The sequence below is a fragment of the Periplaneta americana genome, chromosome 15, assembly GCF_040183065.1.
Source record: "Periplaneta americana isolate PAMFEO1 chromosome 15, P.americana_PAMFEO1_priV1, whole genome shotgun sequence".
Lineage (NCBI taxonomy): Eukaryota > Metazoa > Arthropoda > Insecta > Blattodea > Blattidae > Periplaneta > Periplaneta americana.
Window position 1 is genome coordinate 13449547 of NC_091131.1, and position 20012 is coordinate 13469558.

Sequence of the window (20012 nt, forward strand, 5' to 3'; positions counted from 1 at the left end):
TATTTGTAATTGTAATTGTAAATTTAATAGTAATTGTAATTTTATTCTTCATATTATAGTTGGAATCTCCTGGTAGAGGGGCAGAGTAGGCCTGACGGCCTTATCTCTACCAGGTTAAATAAATAAATACTACTAATACTACTACTACTACTGCGTCTGTTACTTGAAAATTATCTATTTCCGTGAATTATTGATTTTACAATGTTAAAAAATGCTGTTTTGCATTTTTATATTGTTATATTGCAGAGACTATTTTAGATATGTACGAAATAAGTACCGGAATTTATTTTCAGATGTTTTGGATTTTAGGGTAGTAAATTAATGTCAACAATTTGTCTGATCTGTAAATTTTAATGAATATACTAATTGAACGTTATCTACTGTTGCTATCACAATGATGTGTTTTAGGTTGAATGTGACACCTCAGGGATCCTGGGGTTTCCCGATAAACTCGACGCACTATGACGGTATAGTGGGGCTGCTCCAGCGTGAAGAGATAGACCTCTCATCTTGTGGTATCATGTTCAAAACCAGGAGGTTGGACGTGTTGGATTACGCCGGAGAAGTAGGGGCATACGAGTAAGTCTAATAAAGTTAAATATTTACTAACTTACTTACTTATTTACTGGCTTTTAAGGAACTCTGAGGTTCATTGCCGCCCTCACATAAGCCCGCCATTGGTCCGTATCCTGAGCAAGATTAATCCAGTCTCTACCATCATATCCCACCTCCCTCAAATCCATTTTAATATCATCCTCCCATCTACGTCTCGGCCTCCCCAAAGGTCTTTTTCCCTCCGGTCTCCCAATAAAGTTAAATTGTATTCGTAATTATTAAAAAAAAATATATATGGCTTAGTAATGAATGGAGACAGCGCCATGTAGACTTTCACAATTACAAATAATCGTGCAAACCGGAAGAGGTTTAAGGTCGAGAAAGGCCGTTTTGTTTCATTTTTCCTTAGACTAGACCTGTTTTCATAATTATCTATAAGTGCTAGGAATATCAAAAGTGCAGTAAGATTATAAGTAATGGTGTATGCGTTTTAAGTGCGGAATGCTTTGCACATGTTTGACACGACATAAAATAAATAATATATTACGATTCAAGTTGGGAAGTGCTTTTTACAGAACCAAGGAAAAGCTTGAAAAACCAGCTGAGTGAGTTTTTCAGTTTCAGAGATATAGTAATGCACTTCAGAAACTTGAATTGTACAACATTTTTTGTAGGATCATATTTTAAGAATTGCAAATACAATTTTGAAAATTTAGAGCAATATTATTTATTTATTTATTTACTTTTATGTATTTATTTAATGTATTTAATTTACTTAATTTTATCTATTTATTTAATTTACTTAATTTTATCTATTTATTTCATTTACTTAATTTTATTTATCTATTTAATTTACTTAATTTTATTTATTTATTTAATTTACTTAATTTTATTTATCTATTTAATTTACTTAATTTTATTTATCTATTTAATTTACTTAATTTTATTTATTTATTTAATTTATTTAATTTTAGTTATTTATTTAATTTTATTTATGTATTTAATTTATTTAATTTTATTTATGTATTTAATTTATTTAATTTTATTTATGTATTTAATTTATTTAATTTTATTTATGTATTTAATTTATTTAATTTTATTTATTTATTTAATTTATTTAATTTTATTTATTTATTTTATTTATTCAATTTTATTGGAAGGAAAACATAACCAACGATTCGAAAACACTGAATGTAGAGAATTGGCCAAATCTTGTTCATAACAGAAAAGAATGGCGTAAATTAATTGAGGAGCTCAAAGCTTCGACGAAATTGTAGCACCTACTGAAGAAGAAGAAGAAGAAGAAGAAGAAGAAGAAGAAGAAGAAGAAGTACCTACTGAAGAAGAAGAAGAAGAAGAAGAAGAAGCACCTACTGAAGAAGAAGAAGAAGAAGAAGGAGAAGGAGAATTCAAATTTATTTATTTATTTAATTTATTCAATTTCATTTATTTATTTAATTTAATTTAATTTAATTTAATTTATCTTATTTAATTTATTTATCTATTTAATTTCATTTATTTATTTTATATATTCAATTTTATTGGAAGGAAAACATAACCAACGATTTGAAAACACTGAATGTAAAGAATTGGCCAAATCTTGTTCATAACAGAAAGGAATGGCGTAAATTGATTGAGAAGGTCAAAACTTCGACGAAATTGTAGCACCTTCTGAAGAAGAAGAAGAAGAAGAAGAAGAAGAAGAAGAAGAAGAAGAAGAAGAAGAAGAAGACGAAGAAGGAGAATTCAATTTTATTTATTTATTTAATTTATTCGATTTTATTTATTTATTTAATTTATTCGATTTTATTTATTTATTTAATTTATTCAATTTCATTTATTTATTTAATTTATTCAATTTCATTCATTTACTTAATTTTATTTAATTTAATTTATCTTATTTAATTTATTAATTTTATTTATTTATTTAATTTATTTATCTATTTAATTTTACTTATTTATTTAATTTATTTACTTTTATTTCTTTATTTAATTTATTTAATTTGATTTCTTTATTTAATTTATTTATTTAATCTATTTATTTAATCTATTTATTTAATTTATTTATTTACTTATTTATTTATTCTAGTGTAGTTAAGGCCATGAGGCCTTCTCTTCCACAACTCCAGGAATACAAATACAGCAATATTATTCCAAAGCCTTGGAAAAACTATACTGTAATGGTAACTAAGTAACAATAAGTGCACTGTAATGGGTCTATTTCAGTATAGTTTTATGTTATGAAGAATGCTTTCCATAGCAACAAGTCTCTGTGTGGGAATTCTAACTTTCAAGGCCTAACAACAGTAGCTGTAAATACAGCAAAAAACACGACAGTACAAAGACATACAATTCCCCAAAAAAGGAATGTGACGAATATTGGTCGTTGAAAGTTAAAGTTCTATAGCGCAGTTCACGCGATATCGACATATCCAGGAAGACATCTGGTCGTGCATGCGTAGGCCTATTTTCATCCTACTCCAAAGTACACACCAGTGCAAAATGTTATCAGTTGTCTATTTCTGATGTAGGTCTCTCTTTATGCCCTCGATCGTTTACCTTTCATGAAAGTTTGAAATATACCGTGTAACAGGAAAGTCATTCTCCAAGGTAGGAGAACAATATTAATTTTGAAATGACAAATCCAGACTCACGGGAAAGACAGCAAGGAACACTGTATGGACCACGACAAGGACAAAGATCAGGACCACGATAACATATTACAATTAACACAACAAACACAACGACAAGGATTATGATAAATACCATGACATGGACTACGATAAGTATTACAAGGACCAGAACCACGAAAAGAACTACAGATCTTACACTGCCTCCACTTTCCAGGGATACATCGATTTGGTGATTTGGGAAGGTTTCCTTTTCAATCTCAGGCTCAGGTGTAATTTTGTTCTTTGCAAATACGAGCAGAGATGTAGTGGAGGTGGAGCGGAGCGACGCTCCGGCACTGTGTTCGAAGGTGGAGCGGAGCTCCGGCACTGATTTGGAATTTTAAAATCTGTTTTGGCATCACAATACTTTCCCAGCTAACGATATCTAAGTTAATATCAGAATATTTAGTGATTATATTTTCTGTGCTTCCTTTAGAAAATCGGAACAAGTTCGGAAGTAGAGGGTCGCGAGACCGCTAGGAGCGTAGACTGTGTGTGTTGAGAAATGGGGGAAGAATCGGTGACAGGACAACCACCAAACTAAACTTTAGTGCGCCTGCGCGAAATGATCACGTTCCTAATTCGCTTTCGTTTCGTATCGTATTTCGTTAGTTTTCGCGTCTTTGTACGATACAGGAGATTGTCTATGGTGTTACTTACCGAAATGTGTTGTGTTTGTTTCCAGTTATTTTACGAAGTGAATTTTAAACAGTTAACTTACTGCCTATAACGTGACTAAAAGACTGCTTGAAACTTTTGTTTTTATCTATTGTCCTTCAGTAAATATGGAACAAAATAAACATAGACAAAAAACATTAACTTCTTTCTTTTCTCGCGTCATTGCTGTTACTAGTGGAGTTACAAAAGCTTCCTCTCCTGATATCGTTGATATCTCAAACCTATCGCTTCTATTTGATGAAGCTAGTAATTCAACCAGATATACTGTTATAGAAGATACAGACAGTTCCAGTATGACTGCGAAGAATATTCAACGTCATAATGTTCAAAATAGTGAAAGCCAAACAGTCGGCCTGCAAAGTGAGTGGCCGAATGTACGGAATGAAAAAAAATATGTGGTCAAGTAAAAAAGAAGCTTATCTGTGGATTGAGTGTAAGCAATGTAAGCTAGGCTGTAAAGTGAGTCATGAAGTAAATTGCTACGGATCGAACAGATCAAATCAGCATAAGTCACTACGAAAAAATAATTGAACAAAAAACATCCAGTGCTCATAAAATAGCACAAAAAATGGAACAACTGGATAATTCCCACGGCAGGGCAATGTCGACGTTACTCGCTGGCCACTAGTCACCAGGCCGTACCGAGCCGTGCCAAACAAAACACAATCGAAATGGTGGTAGTAAAATTCGCGACTATATTCTTAAATAATTCACTGCATTAGTCAAGTGCAAGACTTCTGTTGCATTCAAACAATTATAAAATACGATAATTTGGTCCAGGGAGCACCCGTTTTTGATGCAAAATTATTTGTTTGGCTTGTTTCTTGAATAAAATTACGAAATGGCGTTCCTGTGCTTAACATTTAATAAAAAAAGAAGTATAGCAAAACTGTTTTGTCTCGAGACTCTCATCTAAGTCACGTAATAGGTCACGTAATCTACTTCAATATATTTGCGCAAATATATCTTGTAGCTAACAGTGGTGCTATCTCTCAGTAATATTCAGAACGAAGGAGGTAGAGAGAGAAAAGAAACAAATTTCTCCCTCCAACGATGCCACACACCAACGTCGTGTTCTTATGTTGGCGAGATTGTGTATTTACTTAAATTTGGTGCTAAACGTAACGGCACGGTTCAAAGATACCGTGGGAATTCTCCAGTTTAGCGAAGAAATGCCATAAAGTAAGACTGTAAGGAGAATGCAAGGCAACACCAATCAATACCTACTCCAGTTAGCTTCTGAAGCTCAAGTAAACCGAAATGGTCACTGTAAGGGTGATTATTCTGCGCAATGTAATAAGCTGATCTAAATTTCGCTTTTGCTGCTTCACGGTGGGCTGCACTCGTTTATTCGCCAACATTTTCAATAGATTGCTTTTCAAACATATGAATAATTTTTTGCGCTAGACTGGAGAATTCCCACGGTATCTTTGAAATTTGTTTTTTTTTCTCTCTCTACCTCCTTCGTTCTGAACATTACTGAGAGATAGCACCACTGTTAGCTACAAGATATATTTGCGAAAATATATTGAAGTAGATTACGTGACCTATTATGTGACTTAGATGAGAGTATCGAGACAAAACAGTTTTGCTATATTTCTTTTTTTATTAAATGTTAAGCACAGGAACGCCATTTCGTAATTTTATTCAAGAAACAAGCCAAACAAATAATTTTGCATCAAAAACGGGTGCTCCCTGGACCAAATTATCGTATTTTATAATTGTTTGAATGCAACAGAAGTCTTGCACTTGACTAATGCAGTGAATTATTCAAGAATATAGTCGCGAATTTTACTACCACCATTTCGATTGTGTTTTGTTTGGCACGGCTCGGTACGGCCTGGTGACTAGTGGCCAGCGAGTAACATCGACATTGCTCTGCAGTGGGTATTATCCAGTTGTTCACATTTCTTTCTTTGTCTTATTTTTTGCATCCAAACCTTCCCCTTCCCCAAAAGTTAAAAAAACAACAAAAAAGAGCTCCGGCACTGTAAAGTTTGGGACTACAACCCTGAATACGAGACTCATTAATGCATTTCAGGGGTGCCTTTCTGTTCCTGAAACCTTCCCTGTCGGAAATATCCAACATCTACACGCTGCCATTCAGTCGCGCCGTGTGGCTGGCGTACTTCGTCATCATGATCATCTTCACCCTCGCCATGTATATCAGCCAAAACGCAGAGGACAGGCTGTTGAATTCGAAGCAAGCAGAGCCTGTGACAATGGTTGAATCCATCTTCACGTCGATTGCGGTTATCTGCCAAGAAGGTGGGTATGCTTTATATTGCCGTAAGAAAATGAGGACCTAGCATTCTGAATATGCCAAGTGCCAAAAATAACTTTCTGAGATGCTGATGAAAAATACACTGCGAAATGCATGTTGACATACCTACAACACTGTTTTTGGCGCTCGAATGAGTTACTTAGTTTATTTATTTATTTGTTTGTTTGTAGAATAGTTGGTAATAAGCATTGTGTGTTATTAAACCGTTGTGGATAAAATTAAATTCATATAAATTCAGAAGAAGGGTAATAATAATAATAATAATAATAATAATAATAATAATAATAATAATAATACTTACTTACAAATGGCTTTTAAGGGACCCGAAGGTTCATTGCCGCCCTCACATAAGACCGCCATAGGTCCCTATCCTGTGCAAGATTAATCCAGTCTCTATCATCATAGCCCACCTCCCTCAAATCCATTTTAATATTATCTTCCAATCTACGTCTCGGCCTCCCCAAAGGTCTTTTTCTCTCCGGTCTCCCAACTAACACTCTATATGCATTTCTGGATTCGCCCATACGTGCTACATGCCCTGCCCATCTCAAACGTCTGGATTTAATGTTCCTAATTATGTCAGGTGAAGAATACAATGCGTGCAGTTCTGCGTTGTGTAACTTTCTCCATTCTCCTGTAACTTCATCCCTCTTAGCCCCAAATATTTTCCTAAGCACCTTATTCTCAAACACCCTTAACCTATGTTCCTCTCTCAAAGTGAGAGTCCAAGTTTCACAACCCTACAGAACAACCGGTAATATAACTGTTTTATAAATTCTAACTTTCAGATTTTTTGACAGCAGACTGGATGATAAAATCTTCTCAACCGAATAATAACACGCATTTCCCATATTTATTCTGCGTTTAATTTCCTCCCGAACGTCATTTGTATTTGTTACTGTTGCTCCAAGATATTTGAATTTTTCCACCTCTTCGAAGGATAAATCTCCAATTTTTATATTTCCATTTCGTACAATATTCTGGTCACGAGACATAATTATATACTTTGTCTTTTCGGGATTTACTTCCAAACCGATCGCTTTACTTGCTTCAAGTAAAATTTCCGTTTTTTCTCTAATCGTTTGTGGATTTTCTCCTAACATATTCACGTCATCCGCATAGACAAGAAGCTGATGTAACCCGTTCAATTCCAAACCCTCTGTGTTATCCTGAACTTTCCTAATGGCATATTCTAAAGCGAAGTTAAAAAGTAAAGATGATAGTGCATCTCCCTGCTTTAGCCCGCAGTGAATTGGAAAAGCATCAGACAGAAACTGACCTATACGGACTCTGCTGTATGTTTCACTGAGACACATTTTAATTAATCGAACTAGTTTCTTGGGTATACCAAATTCAATAAGAATATCATATATTACTTCCCTCTTAACCGAGTCATATGCCTTTTTGAAATCTATGAATAACTGATGCACTGTACCCTTATACCCCCATTTTTTCTCCATTATCTTTCGAATACAAAAAATCTGATCAATAGTAGATTTATTACGCCTAAAACCGCACTGATAATCATAATAATAATAATAATAATAATAATAATAATAATAATAATAATAATAATAATAATAATAATAATAATTTATTTTAGCTGGCAGAGTTAAGGCCGTAAGGCCTTCTCTTGCAATCAACAGCAAAAAGTATACATACATATGTATGAACTTACAAAGAATTCAACAAACTATGTAGCAGAGTTAAGCTAAAATACCTAGAATGTTAATATATTTCAAATATAATATTTGTAATCTGCTGTTGTCTGTATACAGCTTTTTAGATGAGTCGAGTACTCATTATTATTATTAATATTATTATCATTATTATCATTATTATCAGGTGTGTATTCTAATGTAGCTGCTTTCTCTTGAAAATTTGCTTCAAATGTCTTTTCGGATTATCGGATAGTGAAGTGGAAACGATTCATTGAAATGTTTTGGGTACATTTATAGTATAAAGTGTTTAAAAATGCGCAGCAAAATATACTAAACAATTTAATGCATTACTTTGTTAAAAATTGATACGTAAGCTTATAGTAGCAAGGAACTTCCTTATTTTGCCAGGAACCTCGCGGGATCCACGTAACGTGTCTTCGAGGATCATATTCCTTTCGCTGCTGATGCTGTCCTTGTTCGTGACCACGTCCTACTCCGCCATCATCGTGTCCTTGCTCCAGACCACCAGTTCACAGATCCAGACTCTCAAAGACCTCCTGGACAGCCAGTTCAAATTGAGCATGAAGGACTTCGTTGCAAACAGAAGATTTATCAATGTGAGTCAACATACAGAAACAATTCATTTCAGAACTCTACAAAGGCTGACTTCATACTTGTAAGAATTTTTACAAGTTCTGTCGAATCGGAACATTTTTACCTGTTCAGATTTTGACTTCGCGTCTCTGTATTCTACTTTCTCATTATACAAAGCTTAAAAGCACTGGTTGCCAAACACCACGAAATTGTGACGTAATAGAAATGCAATCCGCACACCACTATCGCAGGGAGATGGGTGGAGTGGGTATCTCCTCAGGTAATGCAGCGAATAACAGTGCAGAGACGGACTGTGACCAAAAAACGAAAGCAATATAATATTCTTCTACTTATTAACCACAAACTCTTTCCGTGTTAACTTTTATCCTCCTATTCATTATTTTTGTATCAAAAAATAAAATATATTTTCTTATTTACCATAAAAGGAACGTGTACTTTACATCAGCAGATATTTGAAATCAGAAAAACGTACCAGGCTGGTCACGAAGTTGTAAATTACACTACATACTTCAAAAATACGTCGAAGTCTTTTATCCCGATTAAGACATAGAAACCGATACTTTTTATTGTTTGTTTATTAATTAAATATTCAAATTACACTACATACGTCAAAAAAAAGTCGAAGTATTTTATCCTGATTAAGACATAGAAGCCGATACTTTTTATTGTTTGTTTATTAATTAAATATTCAAATTACACTACATACGTCAAAAAAAGTCGAAGTATTTTACCCTGATTAAGACATAGAAGCCGATACTTTTTATTGTTTGTTTATTAATTAAATATTCAAATTACACTACATACGTCAAAAAAAGTCGAAGTATTTTACCCTGATTAAGACATAGAAGCCGATACTTTTTATTGTTTGTTTATTAATGCACTGAATGTTTCTTCAGTACTCGCGTGGATTACAATAGTAATCCACTGATATTTAATCCTCTATTACGTCACTGCCTGCAGCACTGCGTAGTTGAGCGTCAATGCAATTTCTCGTCACAGTCTAAGTGAGGCATTACTGGTGTTTAGACGTATTTGTCGCAACCCTTTGGAAAGTTATACGAAGTTTTATAAAGTGATGCACAATTTTTCCGAGTGGATTACCATTGTAATCCACGCGAGTACTGACGTCAGTTTTTTGTTCAGGTAAGTGAAATAGTTTTTAATATGGTTATAAGTGATGCAATGCAGTAAGTTTATGAAAAAATATGTGGCATCGTTCCATCCTCTTCGCAGTTTGCTCCAATGGGTACGGAAACTACAAACAACATTTGCAAATGGCTGGATGAAGATATGGATGATGGCATTGAAAATGAAAGTGATGTTGAAAGCAACAGGGGAGATCTTTAGAATGAAGTTCACGATTCTAATTCAGAACAAGACAATGATGATGATGATGACGGTGGTGGTGGTGATGATGAAAGACTAATGTCTATAAATGATGGAAACTGCTATACGGATAGAAAAAAGACTACAATTTGGCAGGAAGAACCAGTAGCTCAACGAGGGAGAAGACGAGCACAAAATATAGTGATTCATTTATCGAGCCCTAAAAGGGCTGCAAGAATTGCGCGGACCCACACAGAGAGTTTTGACTGCTTTATTGATCAGACAATAATCAATGTAATTGTAAGGGTACTAATATTTGTATTGAAAAAGTGAAGCGTAATTACGGACGTGACAGAGATTGCAAATTAACAAATGACGTTGAAATTGAGGCACTCTTGGGTATTTTGTATTTTGCTGGCGCCTTGAAATCGGGAAGACTGAACGTAAGAGAACTATGGGATAAAAATGGCACAGGAATAGAGTCAATTTACCTGACAATGACCTACAATAGATTCTAATTTTTGTTACGATGTCTACTCTTTGATAACATTTATGACAAAAGGAAAGGAAAGAAATTTATGAATTGGCTGCTATACGTGAAGTATTAGAGTTATTTGTTCACAACTCACAAAAATGCTGTAGTCCAAGCGAATATGTAACTATAGACGAGCAGTTGGTTGCATTCAGAGGACGATGTCCCATGAAGAGTATATACCTACTAAACCAACAAAATGTTGGATCAAAATTTTTGCTAAGGTGGATGTGAAAACATATTACACTCATAACTTCGAAATTTATGCTGGTATTCAACCAGACTGTCCATTTCACCGAAGTAACAGTGCACATGCAGTGGTGAAGAGGCTGGTTCATCCCATCAAAGGAACAGGAAGAAATGTGACCACCGATAACTGTTTCATGAGCATACCTCTGTGTTTAGATCTTCTAGAAAATGACAAAATTACACTTGTAGGAACATAGAAAGAAAACAAAAGAGAAATCCCTCCTCATTTCACAACTACTAAGACAGGCAAGTTAACAGTACATTGTTTGGATTCAATGAACGCTGCACAATTATTTCGTATGTACCAAAGAAAAAAAACACTGTTAGCATTATCAACCATGCATTATGATAAGGCAATGGATGAGGAAACGGGAGGCAGCTAGAAACATGAAATAATATCATTTTATAATATAACTAAATGTGCTGTGAATGTCCTGGAACAGTTATGCTCAGCCTATGATGTAAGCAGAAATTCACGACGCTGGCCTCTATTTTCTTTGACTTACTAAACATGTAATTAGTTTGAACTGTATGGAAGAAATGCGTAGGCCTACTTAGATAATTGAATCAGATGTAGATTAGGCTATCATGTGCGTTAAATCTGAACTGCAAAAACATCTGTAAAATATTATATGTGAAGTGTGAATGATTGTTACATCCCTGAATTTTTTCATTGCTACACCCCTGAGTGAGGTATTTAGTTATCAAATATGACGTAACAAAGGTCAGCAGTAGTGAACTTGCGTTTCCTGTGGGAGAGTTTACATTAAGATATCAGGTGACCTTCAAACAGCGAATGAGCAACAATTCTAGATAACCTACATAATTAAGATGATAGTGAACTAACTCATAACTATGGTGCAACAATAAATTATGACTCATAGACACGTCCAGTGTGGAAACATTATGTAAACATGTCACTTGAATGCAATTTGTGTACTATAATACGTTTCATTATTAATATTTATATTTACGTTCCGTTATGCGTAACATATTCATTCTCATTACTGTAATAACTGAAAACAATATATTTCTTAACATTTAAATCTAATTGCAATGTTTAAACCATGTCTGCAAACAAAAACAAATGTGGATTACCATTGTAATCCAGGTGAGTACTGGCGTTACGAAATTTAACGCGAGTAACGAAGGGTTAAGTACTGAAGAGCGATTCACACCAATAAATTAGTATGTTTGCTGTCTCCTTTGAGTTCAAGTCGGTTGGTTGCAGTTCCTACTTAAATAAAGAATGAATACAGACCACAAAATAATAAATGTGGACGTCAATGAGACAATAACGTGAAGGAAAGTTAAACTATAATTACCTGAAATGGCATGTGTAGCATAATTTTCTGCGGTCCACACCTGTGGAGTAACGGTCAGCGCGTCTGGCCGCGAAACCAGGTGGCCCGGGTTCGAATCCCGGTCGGGGCAAGTTACCTGGTTGAGGTTTTTTCCGGGCTTTTCCCTCAATCCATTACGAGCAAATGCTGGGTAACTTTCGGTGCTGGACCCCGGACTCATTTCACCGTCATAACCACCTTCATTTCATTCAGACGCTAAATAACCTAGATGTTGATACAGCGTCGTAAAATAACCCAATAAAAAAAAGTAAAATGCCTCTTTACATTGAAATTAGAAATATAATTGCTGTACTACTTTTCCACAAATTAAACAAATAGTCTTTCTCTCATGAAATACATAAAAGTATTCGTCTTCCTGTTCCCGGTGGTAGTAATTTCCAGACGAAGAAACCATTTTTACGGCGAGTTTGCAGAGGTATTATTTGGAGGTACCTGTCATTTCCGCGAACGCCACAGACGTATCACAAGCAGTGCTTACGAGCGTATTCCGAATCTCACCGGTGAGCAATCCGATGGCATCACGGTGTTCCGAATTCCACCTATGACGTCATTGATGCTCCACCGGTGTCGCACCGGTGCCATTCAACTTGCAGAGGTGGTGGCAGTCTCCATCAGCCGCCATCAGTGAATCTGATTGGTTCTTGCATAGGGCGGGAATTAGCAGACGAATGACATCGTGCACTGTTGTGTCATGGCGGTGTGTTCTGCTGTATTGTTTGTAATGAGCACAACGTAAAAACAATATGTTAATGGCTTATGAGCGAACATGTCAACGGACCAGTTATTACTACCGGTTCAAGAAATAAATTGTTTATGTTATCTTTTCTTTGAATGAGATGGGAGTACGAAAATTTCGCAAAATTTTGCTAGCGTGGCACAGACAACAACTTGCACAGTCGCCATGACAGCCATCGATCCTTCCAACAGTTTTGTTCCTTATTTCGCTGCAACGTGACGTCATTGATGCCACCGGAACGGTGAGATTCGGAATACGCTGTACGTTTGAATCCTACTTTCCCCTACTGAGCGGACTGGTGTGGGGTGCATGAAAGCAGTGACGTCATCTCTCATTGAGAGACAGTCGCCCACCCATGTACATGAACAACACGTAACAAGTAAAGGAAAATGAGAGATTGGTTATAGAATTTCTTACATGGAAAAGGGAAATTCTGCTGTGAACAGAGAACTGGAAAGTGAGAGTTTTGCACCAGCACTCATATTTCAAAGCAAAAATATTACAGGAAAGAGTTGCTTTTGAAACAAAAATCACCGTTTCTATGTCCTATGTATTCGGATGAACTAATCTAGTAAAGTCGAATGTCTTTTTCTGTTTAGGACACAACAGATCGCGTCGTCAAGACACTGTACAACAAGCATCTGTTCACACAGCCTGACAATGAAGCATTCACCTCCACGGAGGTCGGCGTGAAGAAGATTCGTCAAGGATTGCACGCCTTCCACGGGGATGCTGACTCCTACAGGATCATCAGCAAGACGTTTGAAGAACACGAGAAATGCAAACTGAAAACAATTAGAATGCACCCTACGCTCCTGACTGCTATTGCTGTGACCAAAGGCTCGCCTCTTGGAGAGCATATGAAGAGAGGGTAAGTTCACAGATTACTTTTACCTATTCTTCATCTAAGTCAGTCATGTCAACTGATGCCCATAGGAGCAAGCGCGCGCTTTAGAGCTCAGGAGAGCCTGAGCACTTTACAGCGGAAAGGAAAGAGACAGACGAAAGAGGTGGTATATGCCGCTTGGTCGAGCTATATTCAGGGATGGCCAGCACTGATTCAATGGATAAAGGGAAGAGAACTTATTAAAACTGTATCCATGTTAATTTTTAGATTTGCCTGAAAAGTATAGGTGCATTATAAGAATGTAAGTTTTAATTTTAATGCTCATTTTTTACAAGTTTGATTTTTTTCATTCAAAAGAAATATTTTCTCAAGTTTTTTTTATAGAAAAGTGAAATTTTCATATATAGGCCTATTTATTTAGTATCCTTACAGAATGTTTTCGTAAATCTAATATACCGTATATACGTATTACTGAAGATAGTGTATTGAAAATTTTGAAAATATTCCCATGGAAATTGTTTGTAAGGAAATGAATTAACAAAGCAACTACTGTTACATCATAAGCAAAAGATACGTGCCCATGTGTTGTAAAAATGTCAGCTCTATAGCTTCAGCAGGTTTCGAGAAAATAATTTAATATTCTGATGATAGGAAGTTGCTCACCAATATCACCTTAAAAGCATAATGCGATAAAAGTTTTGTTATGTAATATTAGTTACACTTAAAAGAGATACGGTACCTACATAAGTAACTTTGTTTTGTACTGTAATATTGTTTTGATTAGCTTATTGATTACTTTTATAAGGCTAAAGGTACCATCAATATAAATTCCAACTTATCGTGTTATACTCAATCTCTTTCTTTGGAATATCACTTTCTTTATGAATAATGTGTTTCATCCACTTAATACAGTATAATATTATACTACTATGGAATTTAGTGAATATTCCTTCTTAACTCTTTATTATGTTATTAAGATTTGAAACACAAGTGCAATATTAAGAAATTGATATTAGTACTTTTGTTTTACAGACAATATAGATGATATCAAAGAGAAAGAAACCATATAAAAATAACGACATAAAATTTCAAGTTCCGTTTGAAGTTTGTGCACCACTGTTTTCTTAATCCAACAGGCTGCTTATTCATATACACAACCCTTCCTTTTTTTATACCTAGCGCTTGATGCCCACGCACGACGTCAAGGTCAGAATAATGCGCTTGCTTTGACTCACTGATTTACGTCTTCCTTTATCTTTTACAATAATGTAACGTAAGGCTGTCGTAGCACGGAATCTTACTTCTGGTCTACAGGTCGAGCATCAGCCAGTGAAATGCTGCTTAGTGCCCACAACGGCGGAAGCAGGAATGGATTATGAAACATATTTTACAGTAGATGTTGAAAGTGTCGTCTTTCCCCTCGTATACAAGCTTGACATCGCGAGAATATGTTGTCACTCATTTGTCTAAGCTCATTAACCGAAATTCTTATTATTTACTGTTCAATATTAGTCTAGAGCAGGCATGCCAAAACCCTGCACATTGTGCAGTACTCTGTGTGCGATTTGTATGTATTTATTTACACTGCAAGTGGGCAAGCACCCGGTGGCAGTGGTATACACAATATAAACAATACACAAAAAAAAAAAAATAAGGAATACACAATAAATTTACAGTACACAATACAATTATACAATACACAATACAATTTTATACACAATACAATAAGAATACACAATATAATTTAACACAATAATAATAAAACATAAATAAAATACCTAATTTTACAATACAACCTACATAATTATGTATAGGCCCTACATAAGTTTCAATAGTCTTTCACTTTACTCTCATCTCACTCACTGTAGTGGCACTATGACGCATTTCACTGACACTTTAGAACACATTTCACTGACACTATAGAACACATTTCATTGACGCTATAAATTATCACTCATCGGAACTGTTCACTGCACTGTAAAACCATAACTTCACTGACTCACCTCGCTTCACTGATACAACAGTTCAAGTAAGTCAAATAATTACATCCTTATGCATACTTATAAACAGAATTACATTTAAACTAAACATTTCTAGTCTAAGGCCCTCTTACACGCTATTTTTAAATAATTTACAATTCAAACCAAGGCAGTAAACTCGTCAGGCTAGATAAATACACGTCACCTTAAAAAATTAAATGTTGAATGTCACCTTAATTTTAATTTGCACTTGATACACAATTTTTTAAATTATTCTTTAAACTCCTTAAGGAAGGACAGCCCTCAAAGACCGCTGCAGGTAGGTCGTTCCAATCATTTATAGTTCATATTTAAAAATGAGAATTTACCTACATCCGTTTTCTGTTTCCTACATTTGATTTCAAAATCATGATCGTTCCTACCATAGTACGTTGGCTTTTCTAACCGAGCCGATGTGCACTTTCTATTCCCCTACCTGGAGGGAGTGAATCGCCTTGGAGGGGAACGCGACTGGGCTATACAGACCTGCAGCAGCCTTTGTTTCAGTAAAGGTACTGTCACACGTCGCTACTTTTGCAGCGCTGCAGTACAAAAACTGCGCAACTCTCGTACTGCGACGTGTGAACAACGGTGCAACCCGAAAAGTAGCGGCTGCCGAACCTGCTGCCCGCTACTTTTTCATGCTGCGCGCAGCTTAGAAGTAGCGACGTGTGAACAGGGTTCTCAGGGTTGCAGCCGCAGCATTTTTGATATCGGTTTTGTTGAAACTTTCGCTGCGGTTGCGACCAGTGTTACCACCCAAATGTGCCAATGATACTTTTATTGTTTGGATGTGTTTTAATGTTAGATGTGATGAAAATAAATTATTTGTAACAGTTATTAAATGTACAACACAGTCTGAGCATATTTGCTGACGATATAATTCACTTTTTTAATTTTCTGTAGCGTAGTTTCAAACAGGAGGGTTGCCAACATTGATTACGTGAATATGCTGTTGGTTATCACTTAAGTATATAGGCGTTTTTGAAAGCTTTATACTAAAAATAATGCCAATTTCTGAATACTAGTTAGGACAGAAAAGCGAATAATAGATAAGTAAGCTTTCGCATGAGTTTCTTAATAATGCGAACATAACCACAAAATGTATATTGAGAAGTCAACACGGAGATGGAAACCTGCAGCATGACTGCGGCTGCAAATGTAGCGCCTTGTGTGTGAACAGACTCGCAACCTCCAGTTGCAACTTTTGCTGCACTCGGGTTGCGCAGCACGAAAAGTAGCGTGCAGCGCGCTACTCTTGGCTTACGTGTGAACACTACACGCAACTTTTGCAGCTGCAGTACAAAAGTTGCGCAGCAAAAGTAGCTACGTGTGAACGTACGTTAACACAGTTTCAGTACGGATGCTTATTTGGCTGTGTCTGTGAATGAGTTATGATAAATAAAGTGAGGAGTTCACAGATAACGGAGAAGAGAAATTACGAATCATATGGCATAATTGTTATAATGTTTTCCTCATCCAAAAATAATTATTTTAAAATGAAAGGCTTTCATCAGCCCATGTCGAGGTATAATAGTGTTGTGACAGTTTAGATCAGATTAGTAAAGTTCTCAAAATATGATATTGCCAGGGCTTATTTCTTAATCAGCACTCTCACGGCAAAACGAACTTGACAATGGCGTTGTTTTGGAGTCTGTACTAACATAGCCATCAAAGATTAGACGACTTACGACTTTCATTTCATAAACTGGTAAGTGATGAGAATATAGTGAGGAATACATATGAGGCTCTTGAGATTGTAAGGAACGAAGAAAGCAACTATTTGCAAGGCGGAAAAATTTTCTGGAAAAATATATAATGGCAAATTTTGCATCTCACGTCACTATATTATGCTAATATACTTACATTAATAAACCTTTCAACCTGACATAAATAGAATATCGTCGCTTCTCAGCTTGTAAACTACACTTTTAATTTCTTTCAGTAGGCCTAACGCTTCCAACTTGTCGATACTTGGTCTCAACGTTTTCCAAATAAACTATATGCAAATTTAATTCTAAGCTTAATTTATATCATTTATTAATATTAATGTTAATTTATATTGACATAAAGCAAGGAAATGATTTCAGTGTAAAAACTTCACAATGTCCTACTGCATGTAATTAATTGGGAATATAATATTTTCTTCAACATTTGTACCAATGGTCCCAGTAAATACGTAATACGTAATAATCCTGGATGAACAATGAAAGAGTAGGGTCTATTACTTTAAAATAATTAGTACCTACTACGTAAAATGAAATACTTGTTCGTTTTTTTTTTTGTTTCGAAATTAGTACAATATTTTTTTCTTCAAATACTAGTCTATATAAAAATCATATTAATAAATTATGCTTTAAAAACCACTACTTTGTAAAATACAACTGAGTAAGCCTAAAGTTTCTTGTATTACAGTTGTCAAGTATAGACACTGATAATAACCGTGTTTTTTTTTATTCTGCTAAGTGTGCTTATTATGTCCAAATGCATATTTAATCGAAACCTAGACGCGCAGCTAAGAAAGAGTAAGAGCGACGCTCGAATGATGCAGTCTGCACAGACCGGCGATCCGCGCAGAAAATTGCACATTTAGAGTCTGATTTCTGACATGCCTGGTGTAGCGAATGCTGTCAAACTCGTGCTCCAGAGGCGCGAACGAATACGGAGGGGGTGGTTATAGTATCCTGACTGCTACATTTCCCTTGCATTAACACAACGTAAGGTAGGGCCCCCGACCGGACATCGGAATGGGGGACTATTTTACCTCCGAATTGTTTTACTTCTCTTGACATCATACATAAAAATATCGGAGAGTGATGTGGCAAAAATATAGCGGTTTTTAAGTAGGCAATTTATTTTAATAATATTATTTATTTATTTTTATTGCTAGTAAGTTTGAAATGAATACAAATTAATAAATACAATGAAAGATAAACTAGCCCACTCCTGAATGAGTAAGACTCGTGCTCAGGAGGGAATTCCAATACAAACAAAAACAAAATTAAAGTTGAAAGTGAATACAGATTAAATAGTGTTTAATATGTTTAAGTCCAAACTTCAAATCCAATACATTTTTTTTATTAATTTGGAGAGGATTCGTGATTGAAATATTATTGGAATAAAATTTGTTTAATAATCTGGGACCTTGATTGATACTATGATAAAAAGCTGCATTGGTTTTACATTTTGGTTCAGACAAACGCAGAGAATTAATATTTTTGGTTCTATATTTGAGCCGTTCAGAGCAAAAGTGGTGTAAGTCAAATTTGGGTAACGAGGTTTAAAGTAAAAAATTCTGTAAAATACAGCGCAAAGTAGCAATTAATATATCCTTCTTGTTATCCACTGACTACTATAACCCTCATTACCCATTATTGACTTACACCACTTCTGCTCTTAATGGCTCATTTATGTATATACCTTTCAAAGTTATTAAAATTTCTATGAAAATATTTTAATGAAGTAAAATAATACATTTGTTTAATGTTATAATGTTTAATGTTATATAGTTATATCACCTACACGTAACCCCCAAACTTTTCGGAAGAACAAATCTGCCGATGGAAATAAAATATATGAATAAATCAGATGAATACAATAATCTACATTTAATAAGCAAAGTTCGCATCATGATTTCAGGGTGCGATGGTTAAAGGAATCTGGACTGTCTGACCGTGAATACAAGTTCTGGGTGATCCAGTTCCCCAAGTGCCAAGGTCGCGCTGAGAGCTTCACCAGTGTTCGAATCCAGGACTTCTACCCGGCCTTGCTTGTTCTTGTATATGGCGCTGTTATCTCCGTAGGACTTCTTCTTCTAGAGAAGATGTACTCACATCTGCGAAATCTGAAGTCTCAACGGCTCGACGACAAGAAATATTAGTAACACATGCGCCTGTTAGGAAGTTAGGACCCCTACACAGTGAATTCCACCTCGCTTTATATATACACATTTCTATACCAAGCACTCGTGCTCCATATCCAAATTTCTTAGAAGCACAGTGGGAATGTTCGTCTTGAACATGTTTTATTTGATCTCAAACGACTTGAATGTCTATCGGTAGTGGTTAATGGTTTCCAATACCGAGCATTTATCTAAGCCATTGGCTGTTCACTGGTATCTGTTCCTGATTAATTGTTATCACTTTCAATGTTTGCATATCACACGTGTACGAAGACACAGAGAAGGTTGTGACCAGTCAAATATTGAATGATGTTCTCATTTACCATACATGTTAAGACGCCAAATCTAACGATTATTTCAAAAATATTAAATCCGTCATTTAAACTTTTTCAGTCTTGCAAAACTGACTGTTTCTTCAAACGGACATGCCTTCCATTTTTAATTCGTAATCAAGAATTGCAGTGTATATATTGTTGAAAGAACATCTGGACTTGTACACAAACTTTCAAATTATTGCGTTGTTACATTTGAAGTATCGTGTCATAATGTTATTTATGCTCGACCATGCCGAAAT

General features: G+C 35.3%; 1 protein-coding gene across 1 annotated transcript; it reads left to right on the forward strand.

The window, feature by feature from the left end:
* The first annotated feature begins 415 nt into the window (after positions 1–415).
* Positions 416–19478, forward strand: LOC138714652 (probable glutamate receptor). Its single transcript, XM_069846715.1, has 5 exons — positions 416–579; positions 5947–6173; positions 8259–8467; positions 13272–13543; positions 19177–19478. The coding sequence occupies exons 1-5, from the start codon at positions 521–523 to the stop codon at positions 19415–19417; spliced, it is 1008 nt and encodes a 335-aa protein (XP_069702816.1). The 5' UTR covers positions 416–520; the 3' UTR covers positions 19418–19478.
* The last annotated feature ends 534 nt before the right edge of the window (positions 19479–20012 follow it).